Source organism: Pseudomyrmex gracilis, unplaced genomic scaffold, assembly GCF_002006095.1.
Source record: "Pseudomyrmex gracilis isolate BER0280 unplaced genomic scaffold, ASM200609v1 scaffold_437, whole genome shotgun sequence".
NCBI lineage: Eukaryota > Metazoa > Arthropoda > Insecta > Hymenoptera > Formicidae > Pseudomyrmex > Pseudomyrmex gracilis.
This window is the reverse complement of record NW_018021021.1, coordinates 68,609-85,159: the sequence shown is the minus strand read 5'-3', so window position 1 is coordinate 85,159 and position 16,551 is coordinate 68,609. Positions and strand designations below refer to the sequence as shown.

Here is a 16,551-nt window from a genome sequence, read left to right as displayed (position 1 = left end):
ATACTCGTATATGATTTTCCATTGTTTCTTGAGAAATTATTTTTTCCTTATATCAAAAGCAGGTATGAATCTAGATAACACTATACCTCTTTACATTTTTTATTATATACATACATATATACATGGTGTTTGACAATTAGTGTAAAATCTCTTGTAGGCAGATAGAAGAAGTAAATCTGAGGCGAAAAGTCCTAAATTATCTTTTTCTATTACATATAATAAAAAGTACTTAGTGAATAAATCTGGCTACTCAGCGCCGACCTTTAGCAGGACGCTCGCCTGTGAGCCGCACGGAGCGCTTACGCACACCATGCGCGTGGTTGATTATTTACTAATTACTTTTTTATTATATGTAACCGAAAAAAGTGATTCTCGACTTTTTGTGAGTTTACTACTTCTACGAGAGATTCGCCTTCCTGCCTACGAGAGATTTTATACTAATTGTCGGACACTCTGTATATATGTAAAAAATACGGAAATACTGTTTTGCATATATGACTACAAAAAATAAAAAAATCATACAACATACCCTTAACAGACCGTCGTCTGAATATATGTTATTAATAATAGAATTTATTATTGCTAATATGTTCACGTCTCTAGAAAACAAAAACCAAATTTTCACTTCAAATGTAAAATTACTCTTATACATTATACAATACGACATGAGAATAATATAGAATAAAGTTGTTATAAAAAATATACAGATTATGTAAACTAGATAATCGTTTTATTGCATAAAAATGCTTCTACATAAAAAATAATCTTTTTACCTTCCTATTCCATTTTCTAGTCCGATTCGTATAACATCAAGCGCTGACATATTTTTTGAATGCATAGCAAAAATTTTAAAAAGTAAAGTAACAGTAACACTTTTCTTTTCATGTACAATTTCTTTGTAAACATAACCATTGTCTGCATTTAAACTACTTGTACGTATTATTAAAGAATTACGATGAAGAACCGAGAGAAAAGACAACAGATTCTTGTACTGTTTAGAGCAAGGTAAGAATTCAAAAAGTTGTTCTAGTTTTCCTTGTGTCTGGTATATTTTGACTATATCTTCCCACACAGTAGATGTTACATAAGTGAAAGTGTCTACCATTAGTCTTTGGCAATATATCCACTTCTGCCAACTTGACAACAGTCTGCAAGAAAAAAATATATTATATAAAATATATATATTATATAAATATATTATATAAAATTATCAGAACATCGATTTATATACGGATATTGCGAGACAAACTCCAAGTGCCTCGGTGGCCTAAGGTGGCCCAGGGAAGGCGATGGGACGGAAAGCCGGAGATTCCAGGTTCGACTCCTGGCCGAGGAGTTTTTTTCGCAATATTTTCAAATTAGTTAGGGGGGTATTTGGGATCTTTCATATACGAGATGCAAATCTAGCATCCTATATGATTTTATGAATTGAAATTTCAATTCAAAAAACTCACTTGTAAAAATAATTTACATGTGAATTTCATACATGTGTATATATATATATATACATGCACGCTTATTCCTGCANAACAACCTGGGAATGGCTCGTATTGGCCTACGTACCTTCAGTACGTTGCTGGCAAGAACGTACTGAAAACAAAATACACTATTTTCTTACAATGCTGAAAACTTATCCCTGATAAGAAACCATTTACAAAATTATGTGACAAAATTTTGCACTAAAATTGTAATTTGCAATTATACAAATATATTTTATGAAATAGATGTAGATCATTGATCGTTTATAAAATATTTGTAATTGTTTGCAAAATTATTTTGNAACTATTATTTTGGCAAAAGAATAACGATATGGCGAATTATCTTAGCAGTATATTTGCAAAGTTAATTTCAAAAAAAAATTGTCCAATAAGTGAGACAAACATTTTAGCTATGTGATGTTTAAAATATATAGTAATATACTTGCATATGAAGAAATCATTGTAATTCATGCATATACTTATGGAAATGCATAACGACTTTTTTGCAAGTTTTGACAAATATTATTTACAACCTTTTATTTTGACAAAACTGTTACGTTATAGCGAATCATCTAAGTGCAATCATTGCAGGATCGTCGTTAGTCATGATGCCACTTTTTTGCAATATTTTCACAATGTGCCTATGAAAAACGAGCAATATTTGTGGCAAATTACCAACAATTTGCACTCAGTTGGCTATCTAGGACTTTACTTAAATAAATATAACTTTTCTTAAAGTCTCATCCATTAGTGTTATTCCATAGATATAAATCCAGTAGCACGGTAATATCTTTGTAATTTCAACGAACGTCAAGTTGCTATTAAGAAAATAGAATAACGTACTTGTATTTTGCAGGATCCCAAGAATGCACATCGAATGTTCTAATAACATGTTTTTTGCACTTTAAACTATCAAGGATGCATGTCCATTTTAAAACTTCATGATAGAATTGATTATTGGCACTATTTTCCGAAGAATGTGTATATGATATGTCATCAAGAAACTTATTCAATATTTCCAGGAGTTTATTCTATAAAAGCAAAAGATGTCATCTTGTAACATAGTGTTAATTTCCAAGTGTCTTTAATATATAATTATTTAACAATATCTTTGTGTTACTTAGTGTTCCATATCTAAACTATTGTAAATTCTACTAGTTTTGTGACATCTTAATATATAGCAATTTTTTTATTCTTTTTTAAGGTATATGTATGTTTATAAGGATTACAAAATTATTTTTTCTATTTAATATTTACATGTATTGCTAATAGTTTTTATAAAACTTACTGTTTTAAACAAAAAATATCGAATATTTGTTGTTTTAGATAGCATTCGTATACAGTTCTGAACCATTTTTTTCTATTACTTATAATACAGGAGTAATTATAGAATAAATCAGGCCAATCAGCGCAGACCTTTAGCCAGACGCACGTCAGTGAGTTACGCGCCTGGTGTGTGTGAGCACTCCGCGCAGTTCACTGACGTGCGCCTGGCTAAAGGTCGGCGCTCATTGGCCTGATTTACTCAATAATTACTCTTTTATTATAAATAATAGAAAAAAATGATTCAAGACTTTTCGACTCAGTTTTATTCCTTCTATCTGCCTACGAGAGATTGTACGGCAATTCTGGGACACCCTGTATATAATATATATATACTGTAGTATATATACATATATAATATATATATATATATATATAGTATAATTTATTTTTCTAACCTATTTTATTTTCTAGTTGACAATGAGCTTGCAATCATTTACTTTCGTAATGTACTAAATATATTATTATTTACCTTGATATTTCTTGAAAGAACACTTTCTGGGAACGGAACAATCTTCGACATGTTTTCAAGTGCAATAAGTACAGGATACCACGCTGTATAGGAATTGTTTCCATGAAATATACTGCTTGCAAGTTCAAGATATATGTCCAGATCAATTTTATCTGGAACATTATTTTCGTTATACTTTGTATTTTGCACCAAAAAATAAAAAGCATCGTCGAGAAGTTGTGCTAAAGTGACGTCAGACAATTCTGCGATTTTAGACCCTCCGGTTTTAAGAAAAAGAGCAATGTTCTTCCAAGAATAACGATCATAATTTACGCGATATCCTACGACAAAAAAATTGTTTAGAGAGATAAAATAAGAGAAAGCGAGAAACAACCATTATAATAGTAGCATTAACTGTAATAAGATAGTAAAAAGAGATTTACTATATACTAGGTGTCCCAGAATTGGTAAACCATTTTTCGTAGACAGATAAGACTAAACCTGAGTCAAAAAGTCCTTTACCATTTTGCTAAATTTGCAAGTAGTTACTGAGATTGTAATTACCAAATATCCGCGAATAAGCATCGGGCTATCTTATGCAAGTAAGACAGCCCAGTGCGCTTCGCGCGCTTACGATATTATTTGTAGCAACATATGGGAACAGCTAATATTACAGCATATACTATGATATATACAATGTAATCGTGCGAAACGCGCCAAACTGTCTTACGCGTGTACAACAGCCACATGCACGCTTATTCGTGGATATTTGTTAATTACGATCTCGGTACCTATTGCGAATCTAGCAAAATGATAAAGAAATTCTTGACTCAATTTTAGTTCTTCTATCTGTTTATAAGAGATGATACAAAAATTCTGGAACTCACTATATATATACATGTATATAGTATATATAATAATAAATAAAGAGCTCATAATTACATTACCTAATTGGTCCACGACAATGGTAATCTGATTTTCATGAAGTAGCGATAAAAACATTTTACTGTCTGGTTTTAGGATATGATAATGAGTGGAAAGAACTTGTGTGTTTAATAATTTTTTAAAGGTCACAGGTATCCACCATTTTTGTTTGCACAGCGTTTTGACAGTGGTATTAACGTCGAAACAGTCTCTAATCATTGCAGACACAGACTGTGTATCATTGTGTTGGTCTACTTGTATCACAGGATAACCACTTTGTGTTGTCCATAAAGTTATCATATATTTGATATCTGACGATTTTATGTATGAAACATTCTTATATAAAGAATACGTCTCAAAATTTCTATTCCATAACTTATCAAGAAGTGACAAGTTGATGTACGTGTTGTTTGATGTATTATTCCTGATAACAAGTATAATATAATTAAAATACAAAATATAGGAGTAATGCTTGCTGTAAAGTTTAAAAATAATATTTAATGTTTATTATAAAGTATGGACAGCTTTACTAAAATATAATGTAAAGAATTAAAATATTAATTAAAAATTGTTAAAATTCTTTGTACTCTAATGATTTATATATACTCACCTGTAATAATATAAGTGTACGGCTTCTTGAAACAGAAAAGTATATAGAACATCTTGTTCAAAGACGGTATTCAGCATATATAAAGTACTGAATGCTACAACATAATTCATACTGTTACAGTTTTAAAATTTTATGTAAAAAAAAATTATAATAATTAATACGTTTACAAATTGAAGCTTATTTAACTCTAACACACATAAAAATTTAAATTTTATTTTATTCATCTGTTCGTATAATTTCCAGTAAACACAAAATAACAGTAAGGTAATAAATGTTATAATTTTTCACTTAACAATGTATATGTGATGTTACACGCTTTGTACGTAGCAGTTATATTGGAGAGTGAAAAATTATACCATTAATGTTACGTTACGTTACTTTGTGTTTACTGGAACTACAGTACCACTTTAGTAATACTTCTATTCTTTGATCTACATATTCACACAATATCATCAAGCTTTCAATAAGAGTATTTTTCTCTAATTTGTACTACAAGTACAAATACAATTTCCGATGTTTATAAATTATTATTGTTTGTTTACATATAAAAGTACCAGAAATATTATATCACGTATTACATTAGTTTGAAAATTGTTAATCGATTTAGATTTTATCATATTTCAAACTACATGAAATATAAAAGTACAAGCTTTCAATATAAGTAAGGTACAAAATTTTAACTACAATTAACACAGTTTTCTTTTGTATTAACAATTATACAGTCTGTCGCACTAAAGCGACACATGTTTTAGACGTGGTACAAAGCAAACTACGACCAAACTCCAAAAATGTTCACTTACAATAAACATAGTAAAGATAATGAGTAGCTGTAACTTTGTACAGTATTTTTAGAATATGGTTTTTAAAAGAACATTATTTTTAAAAGATATAGAGTAAGATCTGATACTTTTTGGCCTATCATTTTGTAAACGTTGAGTTAAAGAAATAAGAGTACTCAATAAATTTCTCGTTCTTTACCTTTTTCTCGCCACAGTTTAGTAAGAGTTGAATTGCGTGATATGAGTGAATTTTCTCGAAATGGAGATTCCTTTGTAATTGCTTCTACATAATCGAAAAATATCCGTCGTGTTTGGACCACAATCGACTTTAGTAAAGATGTATTGTAATACTATCAAGAAGACAAAGTAAGGTACAATATATTTTGATGATGAGTACATACTTAAGCATCTCAGGTAGTATGTAAGTAATGTATTAGTGTAATAAATTTCCTGTGTTTTCACTTATCGTTTTAATCATGAATATCTCCAAGAGCTATATTAGTAAATTGATGATACTCTTGATTAAAAAGTTAAATGAAAACACAGGAAATCTAGTAGCAAAGTGAGGAAGAAAGTATGTAAATTATTCTCCACACACAAACATTATATATACATATGTTTTCATACTTTAATACTAATATGTCATACTGCGTAACATTTCAAAAAAACTGAAAGATGAATATATTACTATCAATGTAAACAATCCACATTATTTCTAAAATTAACACTGGTTTTTAACTATCCTATTTATGTAAAAATGGTTAAATAAATACTGCACAAGAATAATCTAACCTGATCGCGAATATGAACTCCGTATACTGTTGAAAATCCTTCAATAAACCAAACATCAGACTGTCTCAACGGAACTAACCGATCACTAAACATTTCTTGTATTACACTCCGTGCTACGGAACATGTTGCTTTTCTTTCTTTTATAATGGAATCTACTTCTCTGTCGTATATAATGTTACCTTCACTAAAAATAAAAATAATTGTTATTGCCAGTACAATTTTCTCAGTGTGTACAGAGTTATATTGTAGAAACTCGTTTTTGTATTGAATTATGCATCTTACCTCAAGAAAACAAACCTAGGAATTACTATATTTTCGTAATGAGTTGCGGTTATTGGAAGTAGTAAGTAATGAACATAAGACTGTGGAATGATATAATACCACATGTTTCTGAGAAGTCTGACGATATCAAGTATAAGAATTCGTGCATAGAATGTGCTATTTTTTAAGTCGCTTTCAATAATAACGGTATCGTTTCTTAAGTTGGTAAGTGTCTTATATACATTTGGTATGACAATTAATGCAACCGAATGCATAGATATTAAAGATGTGGTAGAAAATACTTTATAAAGTGTACTTTCAAACGTTTCAGGTATATTTATTAGAGCTGTACTTGTGTTCGTATGTTTAATTCGAATGGTAAATCTAGCCTTGGTAGCTGGATTTTCCCAATATGGAAATATCCATTCAGCAGGAATACGCGATAAAAACAGAAATCTAATAAAAACAAAATCAGATAGAACAAAATCACAATAGTACGGTAATAAAAACTACTAACATCTTATTAAAAATATAAGAATTATTATTACAAAAACAAACACAAAAAAATGTATTACTAAAAGAATGTAAGTCTATTTAGTAAATAACAATGCTGTTTAGAAAAATATATAATATTATTAACTGTATTTAGTAAATGACTTTATATTATATTAGTATATAAATTATAAAATAAATTTAGGAACTGTATTAAATAAGGTAAAACCTAGTAATATCATATATAGTAAACCATTTTTTCTTGCAATATTTAAAATTAAAAATATCTAGTGACTAATATTTTGATACTGTAGAAATAGATGTAGTTTAACTATGAAATTGTATATAGTTTGCACCATTATAAATATGTTACTATGCAATAAATTTTTATGCACTTACTCGTTTGTTACACTTTGGTTTAAGTATATAAAAACCATCGCAATTCCTTTTGAGGCACACTTATACTTTGAATTTATCACGTATTTTCCAGATTGTATAGGTACTTTTTCGTTTCGTCTCGCACGACATACAGAACCTTTGCACTGTTGTTTGGGGAAATTAATATCTACATTTTTGAATCGATTTTTGGTAGTATTTAACTGTGATATAGTGACTTGCAAATGTGGTATAGACATATAGAACTTTGTAACATTTAAATCTTGTATATTACAATAACGTCCAATTAGTAATTTAATGTATTGCTGGTCGCATGACACATTTAGTACAACAGTGGAATTGACAAAAACAGTAGTTTCTTGTATTTCTAAGAACATAGTATAATTTATCGGGTGTACACACTGTGATGTCTGAGACAAATTCTCATCAATAGAAGAAGTTATTCCGATACCAGATAGTGAGCATAGTGTTCCGAAGATTATAAGCATTTGCGTAATGCGTGCCTACAAAAGTATTTTGTTTGTTAAACGAGAAATACAGACACACATTAAAAAAAAGTAATACGCAAATTAGTATAAAACAACGAACGTTTGCAATATCAAATGCACAAACAGCAGTCGCAGATGTGTGACCATTATGAGTATGTTTATCAGAAAAGATGTTTTTTATTTTTATCACGCATACACATCACAACACATATCACGGATGTAGTTTTACCAATCCGACATACAAAGAGACGAATAAGAAAACAAAGTACAGTTGTACTGTATACCCCATGTGTTCGACAATATTTGACATTTTTGCAACAAAACTACATTCGAGAAACCTGTTTAAGGTAGTTCTATCACGAGACAAAAGTTCTGACATAAATTCTAATTTTTTATATAGTATTGTCTGAACCAATCTTCAATTTTTTAAAACAAAAAACAGTTGGTAATCGACCACTTTAATGAAACATATTAAGTTGAATAAAGATATAAAACATTGACATATGTAGTATACGTAAATTCTTTGTGTTCGTATTGAGGTGATTTAATATAATAGGTCTTAAGAGATTGAGAGTAAATCTAATAATAAATAAAAGTGTAAATTTTTATAGATCGACTTATATTTATTTAGATTTACTTTATATTTATTCAGATTTAATTTAGATTTAAGTAGATTTATTTTTCCAGTTTTTTTTATTTCGTTAAATTTAAGATAGATCTAATCCATTTTTGCTCGGGTAGACTTGAGATCTTTTCCAAAAAGTACCAACTATATTTTCAAACTGTCTACTAAGTAGACATTGAAACAAATAACAACGTTACCAACCAATTTAATTTAATAAATTGATCTAAATTGATAAATATCAAAATTTTAATCTGTACGTAGTATAGCCGCCATATGTGGCAACGCCGCAATTATACTCAATGTGATGTAAAATAGTTTAACTGATTTCATTAATAATTATATTTTTAGTTATGCATAGTACGCGATTTTTCTTGTAACTTTTAATAAACCGCTTTTTTTAACCACTCACGAAATCTGGCCCTACGTGATAGAACTACCTTAATTAGTTTTGAGCGCGTTTTGCATTGCATAATAAACTTATGGTTCGATATTGACTGTCAGATATTTGCATACGATTAGAAACGTTATATTTTATAACACTTGTAAATATTCAACAAATATAAGAAAACAAAGGAGTAAGAACTTACCATCTTCTATACAGTGATATTCAATGCATTAAGATATAAATCTTGCAAGAAATATTAGTATGAACTTCTAGTACAACGAGATCAAACCCGTAACGTTTGCGCGATCTTACCTCTTCGAGATATTCTCGAAAACTAAGAAACGATCGTTTCAGTGGAACAATATCTACGTGCCAGAAAGTAAACATCTGTGTTTGGGAAAACGACCTTATTTTTGTTCTCTTCTATGTACGTGTATGATGATAGAAATGTGGTTTTATATATGTCGTTTTCACGGTTAAATATGAGAATATAATTCTACATACAGACTGTTTTATTTAATAATTAGATAGTTTTCTTTGAAATCTACATTTGAAATAATGTTTTTAATTCACAAATCTTAGTATAAAATATTGTAAATATGCAGATATTCCACTGATAAAAATGCATAGAATTTGTTTGCTGAATAAATATTCGGAACTGCATTTAAAATCGCTATAATCCAGATTTTATTTTTTCCGTTTTACGCAAAAGTTCGCAGTGACTTGCGTGATGTCACGTTCATCGCGAGCGTTGTATTTTTCGGTAGCCTTTCTTTGAAAAAGATGTTGTACGACTTTACAGAGTTGCCTGACAAAAATAGAGACACGACATAATCATTTAATCAAGATGCAAGAAAAGGTTTTACAGAGAGAATTTTTGAAAAATCAATTAATTAATAGTAAAATTTTCATTAGTAAAAGTCTGTACTGATTGATGCAAGATAATTATTTGACATTTATTGTAACTTTAAATATACAATTCTAGTTTGTGCAATTTTGTTATTTTGATGAGAAGTGTGAAATTACTTGTAATGCATAGTCATACTTGTAACTCATACGACATTTATCACGTTATCGTAGTACATTTAAATATCTTTTACAGAAATTTACTACTTATAATTATTAAGCCAAAGTGATAAATAATTTACTAGTAATCTATGATCCAGGAATAATTTGGCAAATTACTGAAAATTATTAGATAATTACTAAGGACTTATTTCTGATGACTGAATAAATTACTATTTGTGAGTGCTTAAAAATTTGTTTGGGATTTATTCAAAAAATAAGTAGATTTTTCTAAACTATATTAGATTCTCTTTGGAAATTTTATATCAATTTCAATTAGTAATGTAACGTTGTGCGATTTAAAATCGAGAAATAGATTCTATCTAGAATCCAAGTGGAATTTTTTACTAAAAGAAAACAAATACCACTGGCACATAGTTTTGTGGAAGAGAAATTAATTCGAGGTTTTACTCAAATTAAGTTTCGGAGGCAAATCATCTCGCCGATCGACCGATGAACTCCATGGAAAAGAACCAGACCAAAAAAAATCTTAAAGATAATTTCAACTCGACATCTCTATATTCGCAGTCTTCTTGCTCAGTCCGCGAGACGACTTGTTCCGTAATAAATCGAAATTATTTTTATCTACTTATTCTCAAGCTATTTTACACATTTGATTTTATCTATTTAAATTATTATTTTTTTAAAACTATTGCAGTGCAATATACCTGCCACAATGGATAAAAATATTTCTCGTATTGTATTATTATAAATGTGCCGGTAAGTTTTGTCACAGCTAAATCATTCAGGCAATTATTCATCATAGAGCTTCAAAACTTAATTTATTTTGCAGCCATATTATTGAATCAGTGATTTATTATTAAGTCTGAGTAATGAATCACATAGTTCTTTTACTTAGCAAGTAATTCATTACATAATTTTTCAAGGATTCTTCAGTAATTTATTCCACGACTCATTTACTGGTCCAGCAATTGAGTCGTGTATTAAATTACTGAAGAATCATTCAGAAATTATCAAACACGCATACTACAATTACTAAACTACTGAAAATTATTGACACAGTAGTAAGTAAATTACTAAAACTCACTGTGATTTAAGAATTAAGTTACTTAACGACAATAATTAATCAGTGATGCCTCAATAATACTTTTCTGTAAGCAATAAACACAGTTATACATAATACTTGCCAAAAAATACATACGTAACTTAAGTAATATACTTCAAATTTTATCCAATAATGTGTCGAGAAGTGTACTTTTTCTTTACAGCAATGTAAAACAGACTACTGAATCTGCGGAAGCGCTCACAAAACGCTGGACTACTAAAATACATTTGGAGCTTTATGCTTAGTTTAAACAAGTTCAAAAAAAAGCACTACATAAAGTCCAACGCATACATATATATTTTGTAACGTGATAGCTTGACTACATAATGCAGAAGCTTTTCCTTATCAAAAACAACCCATAGGACGCCGTCAAAAGACACAAACCGCAAATAGAATCCGCAAATTCTCTGGGGCTATCTTCATAAAAAAATAAAAATCGTGTAGCTGCTTTGAATAAGCAGAATATTATTTGCGAACACCTAAGTGTCATCAGCTGTTGACAAGGTCGTATATTGACTTACTTTTACGAGCGATACGAAGTCACGTGAGCTGTCGGCTGCCTGCCGCATTGAAGTCGACAAAGACTTGCAATACAGTGATTCCGAACAAATTCCGATTCGCCATAGCACGTCAAAACTTTCATACATAAGACACTATAGCGTCAATATATTGAAATTTCACGAGTTTATAGCACATCTGTCGTTTCTAGAAACTTATCGTCTTTCATAGAAAATCTGTATTGGCTTGTCACTTGTCGAAATTCCTTATCCTTTGCTAATGAAATTATCGAATAATCGCGATTAAGAAATCTGTACATATTGACGATCTCTACGTACTTCGAATCAATTTGTTATCATATAACAAACTTGCATTACTTTGTCTTAAGCGTATAACGCAAGAACGTTTGTCAAATAGTACATTTCGATATCGTTGTATTCATTAGAAATTGGCAAAGTTTATTCTTTTGTTACTTTTTCTAGGTTTTTCCTTTCTTTTATCTGTGATTTTTTTTGTACATTGTTGTTTGAATTAAGGTATTATCAATTAAACTGAATTTGTTACTAAGAAAGTATTTAGCTACTTTATTTCGTTTACAACGTTTGTTTTACCATCAAACTCTTGAAGAAAACACCGCCATTATGTCGCTTTTTTTTGATAGAGTGACCTATATATGATTTATGAGCTATATATGTGCTATATATTGAAACATGCATGATATCTATGAAAATAAACAAATTAGGGAATTTGCCTTATATGTATATATTATCAGTACAATTACGCACAACAGCACTCACTCAACATACATTTTACAATATTTTAAACAAGTCTGTTTGAAATAATGGATTTCAAAAGAAAAACAAAGTGGAAAGCGTGTAACACAAAAAAAAGTATCTCACAAGAAGTGAGAGAAACAAATTTACATCGAATATGTTAACACATTGATTAAAAAGTACAACTATTTTCGTCATTGTTTTATGTTTTATTGTTGTTTGTGCACGTTAAACATAAAGTGTTTCGTGTTTACATTTGTTAATTGTTCACGCATAAAAGACACTATCACAAATTGTATAAGTATGTTTCAATTTTGTTATGTGCTTTTTTAAATAAACAATGTTCCAAATGTTACATAATTATAGATGAACATGTAATTTTGCATATTACATAAGACATAAAAGAATCAACTAACCAGAATTTGTTAAAACAAGATATAAGAATGGAATTTCATTGATTCTCTTCTATTTTACGCGTAACCAGTATGTAAAAATCAATAGTAGTCTCTCTCTTCTTCGCTAAAACTTATGTACCATTAGTGACTTACTCTGAGTAACGTAATCACATTTCCGTTTTTACTTAATAGTGCTTCTAAGAAACAATTGCGATTGTAATATACGTTAAAAATCGTTGTTCTACATTAGTCGCAAAACGCGAATAAAATGGAAGACACAAATGCATGTATATAAATGTGTTCACAACGGAACTTTTTGAAAACAATTGCATTGTGTAAGAAATTAAGAAAACCTTAAAAAGTAATACGATACTTTTAGTGCAACTAATATTTTTATTATAACTAAATTGAAAAAACTATTTTTTTAGAACAAACATAAGAACCTCTACCTTACCATTAACATTTTAAAAATACTGGTGACTTAGTAATTGTTATATTCTCACATAAAACACTGAATGGTATTGCATGATATCAATTTTTCTCTTACATTATATAAATTTTTATACCTAGATACTTTGACTTTATTTAACGTGAGATTTGTATATTTATATTTATGTGTGCAATCCTTAATTACATATTGTTGCGGACACCGCGTGCATGTCGCTCGCGCCAAGTGAACACCGCGCGAGCGATGCGTCTGTTTGTCGCCAGGCGACGGAGTTGTTAAGAAGACACCAAGCTCCAAGTTGTGACGGCGCGCCTCGATAATTCGCCCGGAATTGTATTGTCGCTATATTATGTATTTTAATAAAGTGTTGTAAAGAGAAGTCGCGTTCTTTTTTTGCCGCGGGTACGTACGCCGGTCTTGAAACTGGCGAAAGGAGTTTTTTCGACCCTGCGATCAAACGTAACAACATATATAGAAGCCGGCGCGTAAAATAAATAATGTATTTTAATGCAAAAAAAAAATTCATTTTATAAATAACATTTCTCGAACTATTGAACATTAAAATCCGAAACGGTCATTTCCGATTCTAGCTATAATTAATAAGTCGTGTTTGTTATCATACAATAATCCTTAGTTAAATACCAAAAAAGCAAAAGATTTGGACACGACAAATCAGTACCAGTTTACAACTAAAAGATTTGGTTTACAAAATATAAAAACAACCAAATACACAAAATAGTTCATCATAAAAAAAAACTTATTCACAGCTAGAGGTCCAACCTAAGTAGTAGCGCTTGTAATTCAAAATATACTGAGGCTCACAATAAAGCGTACCCAGCAAACACAAAGTAACAGTAACGTAACATTAATGTTATAATTTCCCACTCAACAATATACCTGCTACGTACAAAGCATGTTACATTACAGTTACATTGTTTAGTGGAAAATTATAACATTAATGTTACGTTACTGTTACTTTGTGTTTGCTGGGGTAGTTTNCATTTTCACCAGAAACATATGTCGAATTTCAACTTTTTCTTTAATAGCATTCAGAACAAATGATTGCCCGAGAAAAAATGGTAAATAATGTGATCATGTAGGGTTATATGTGGATCGGATGTATACAGAGAAAAAACGTTTTTCTATTATATGGTCAGCAAGAAAAATGGTTGACCCTACGAAATGTTTTGTTTCATCAATAAAATGTTTTGTTGGCAAAACAAAAATTTTACTAAACTTAACAAATGTTTTTTTGCTGGCCATACAGTAACTAATTTCTTGCTATTCTAGCTAATCTTTTTTTTCCGTGTAATTTTTTGTATGATTGTGTGAACTTTTTTATAAGTCGAATATGATTTTATATAAGTTGGATATGATTTTATGTGATCGTGTAAAATCAGATTCGAAATTTAGCGCAATCTGATTTTAAATGATCACATATAAATATAAAAAATCATATACTATCGTACATACGTTTATGTATTTATATAGAATCACATAAAATCAGATAGCGCCTAATTTCGGATCTGATTTTGCACAAACTCATAAAATCATATTCAACTTTTATAAAAGTGTACTCAATCATACAAAATTGCATCCGATCTTCATAATTTTATCTGATCATATGATTTTCTATTTTTTTTCGAAAGATCATACAACAAAGCATCGACAAGCCGTAATCTGAATATATATTATTTTTAATATAATTTATTATTGCCAGTATGTTCACGTCTCTAGAAAACAAAACCCTGATTTTCACTTCATATGTAAAATTACTATTATACGCCCGGTAAACAATTTTCATATATACTTAAAAAATATACTTAAAAATATATACTTAAAAAGTTTTTATATATACTTATACACAAATTAAAATAATTATATATAATTATGCAAATTTATATGCCAAATATGTCCATACAATGTTACCTTTACGAAAAAGAACTATTGCCGATTACATATAAATAAAGTCAGTAATATAAATATTATTATGACAATCACACAAGAATATTATTAGGTATTACAGGAATCACTGAGAATATTACTGGCAATTACACAGAATGCCAGTAATTTTTTTGTACCACTGCCGCAATATATTACCTACTGCCAGTAATTCTTTTTCGTAAGGGTATACATAGAAAATTGTTTACCGGGATGAGACAACAATGTTTATGCCATGAATAAAGCTATTATATAAAAAATTAACAGATTATGTAAAATAGATAATCGGTTTACTTTAAAATAAACGGCTTATATATAGAAAATAATTTTTGTACTTTCCCTTACGAAAAAGAACTACTGGCAGTAATATATTACGGCAGTGATCTTGTTACGTCCTGGAGACTCCACGTCCCTTTTTTCTTGCGACGCGACGCGCCAACGCATAGCAAACTTTTTTTAAATAATAAAAGCAATAAAAAACTCAAACGTGTCTCTTATTATTTGGAAACTTAGACTCCAGACGATAGAAGAGCACACGGAAATCATATCGGCGCCCAAAAGGATAAACCGCGCCTGGTAATAACCAGGGTTGGGACAGTTACTTCTAAAAAGTAACGCGTTACCGTTACTCGTTATCCATTGAAAAAAGTAACTCGTTACCGTTACTCGTTACCAATTGTAAAAAGTAACGCGTTACCGTTCCTTAGAAGTAACGAGTATAGAATCGTTACTTTCCGTTACTAAAACGTGATTCCATAAAAGATCATTCGTCTTTTTTTTACATTTAGAAAGAACACTAGAGAAAAAGGAACTTTATTAATAAATTTGAACTTGTATAAAGCATATTTATAGTTCTATAATTTTAAAAATACATAAAGATATATATTTTTAACATTAAAATATATTAAAAAATTTTAGATACATTTTAGAATGTTATTTTATCATAAATGTAAACTTAAAATAAAAACAATAAAACTTAACAATAAAAACAATGAAATATGACATATNTGATATAAATAATCTTAGTACTTATTAATAATACAGAGGAGAGAGTAGGCACAAATGTTAAATACAAATAATTTTTAAGTAGATTTTAGATAATTTATATAAGTGTGATAACACACATTTAGGATAAAAATGACCACTTTCGAAGTTTTAATTGAAATGGACAGATGTCTTTCTTTCCTCAGAATAAGATATATGTGTATGTCCTGTAAATGAACACACCCGTAATGTCCACTCAACTGGTAGCAACAGTAGTTATACCTTATGAATGTGCCATACCTATTGTATTGTTGGATAGTGTCGGAAACGCATCGTTTCTTATAGAGGATATTACGATATTTCTCAGAGAAAAAGTA

At 29.5% G+C, this 16,551-nt stretch overlaps 1 protein-coding gene across 1 annotated transcript; it reads right to left on the bottom strand.

Moving 5' to 3' along the window:
• Positions 1-246: 246 nt before the first annotated feature.
• Positions 247-7,895, bottom strand: LOC109860633 (aminopeptidase N-like). Its single transcript, XM_020439866.1, has 11 exons — positions 7,510-7,895; positions 6,640-7,074; positions 6,358-6,541; positions 5,765-5,915; positions 4,787-4,880; positions 4,200-4,600; positions 3,274-3,593; positions 2,322-2,509; positions 774-1,148; positions 530-599; positions 247-279 (listed from the first exon to the last, which is right to left on the bottom strand). Exons 1-11 carry the CDS (start codon positions 7,881-7,883, stop codon positions 247-249), a joined length of 2,625 nt encoding a protein of 874 aa, XP_020295455.1. The 5' UTR covers positions 7,884-7,895.
• Between the last annotated feature and the right edge of the window lie 8,656 nt (positions 7,896-16,551).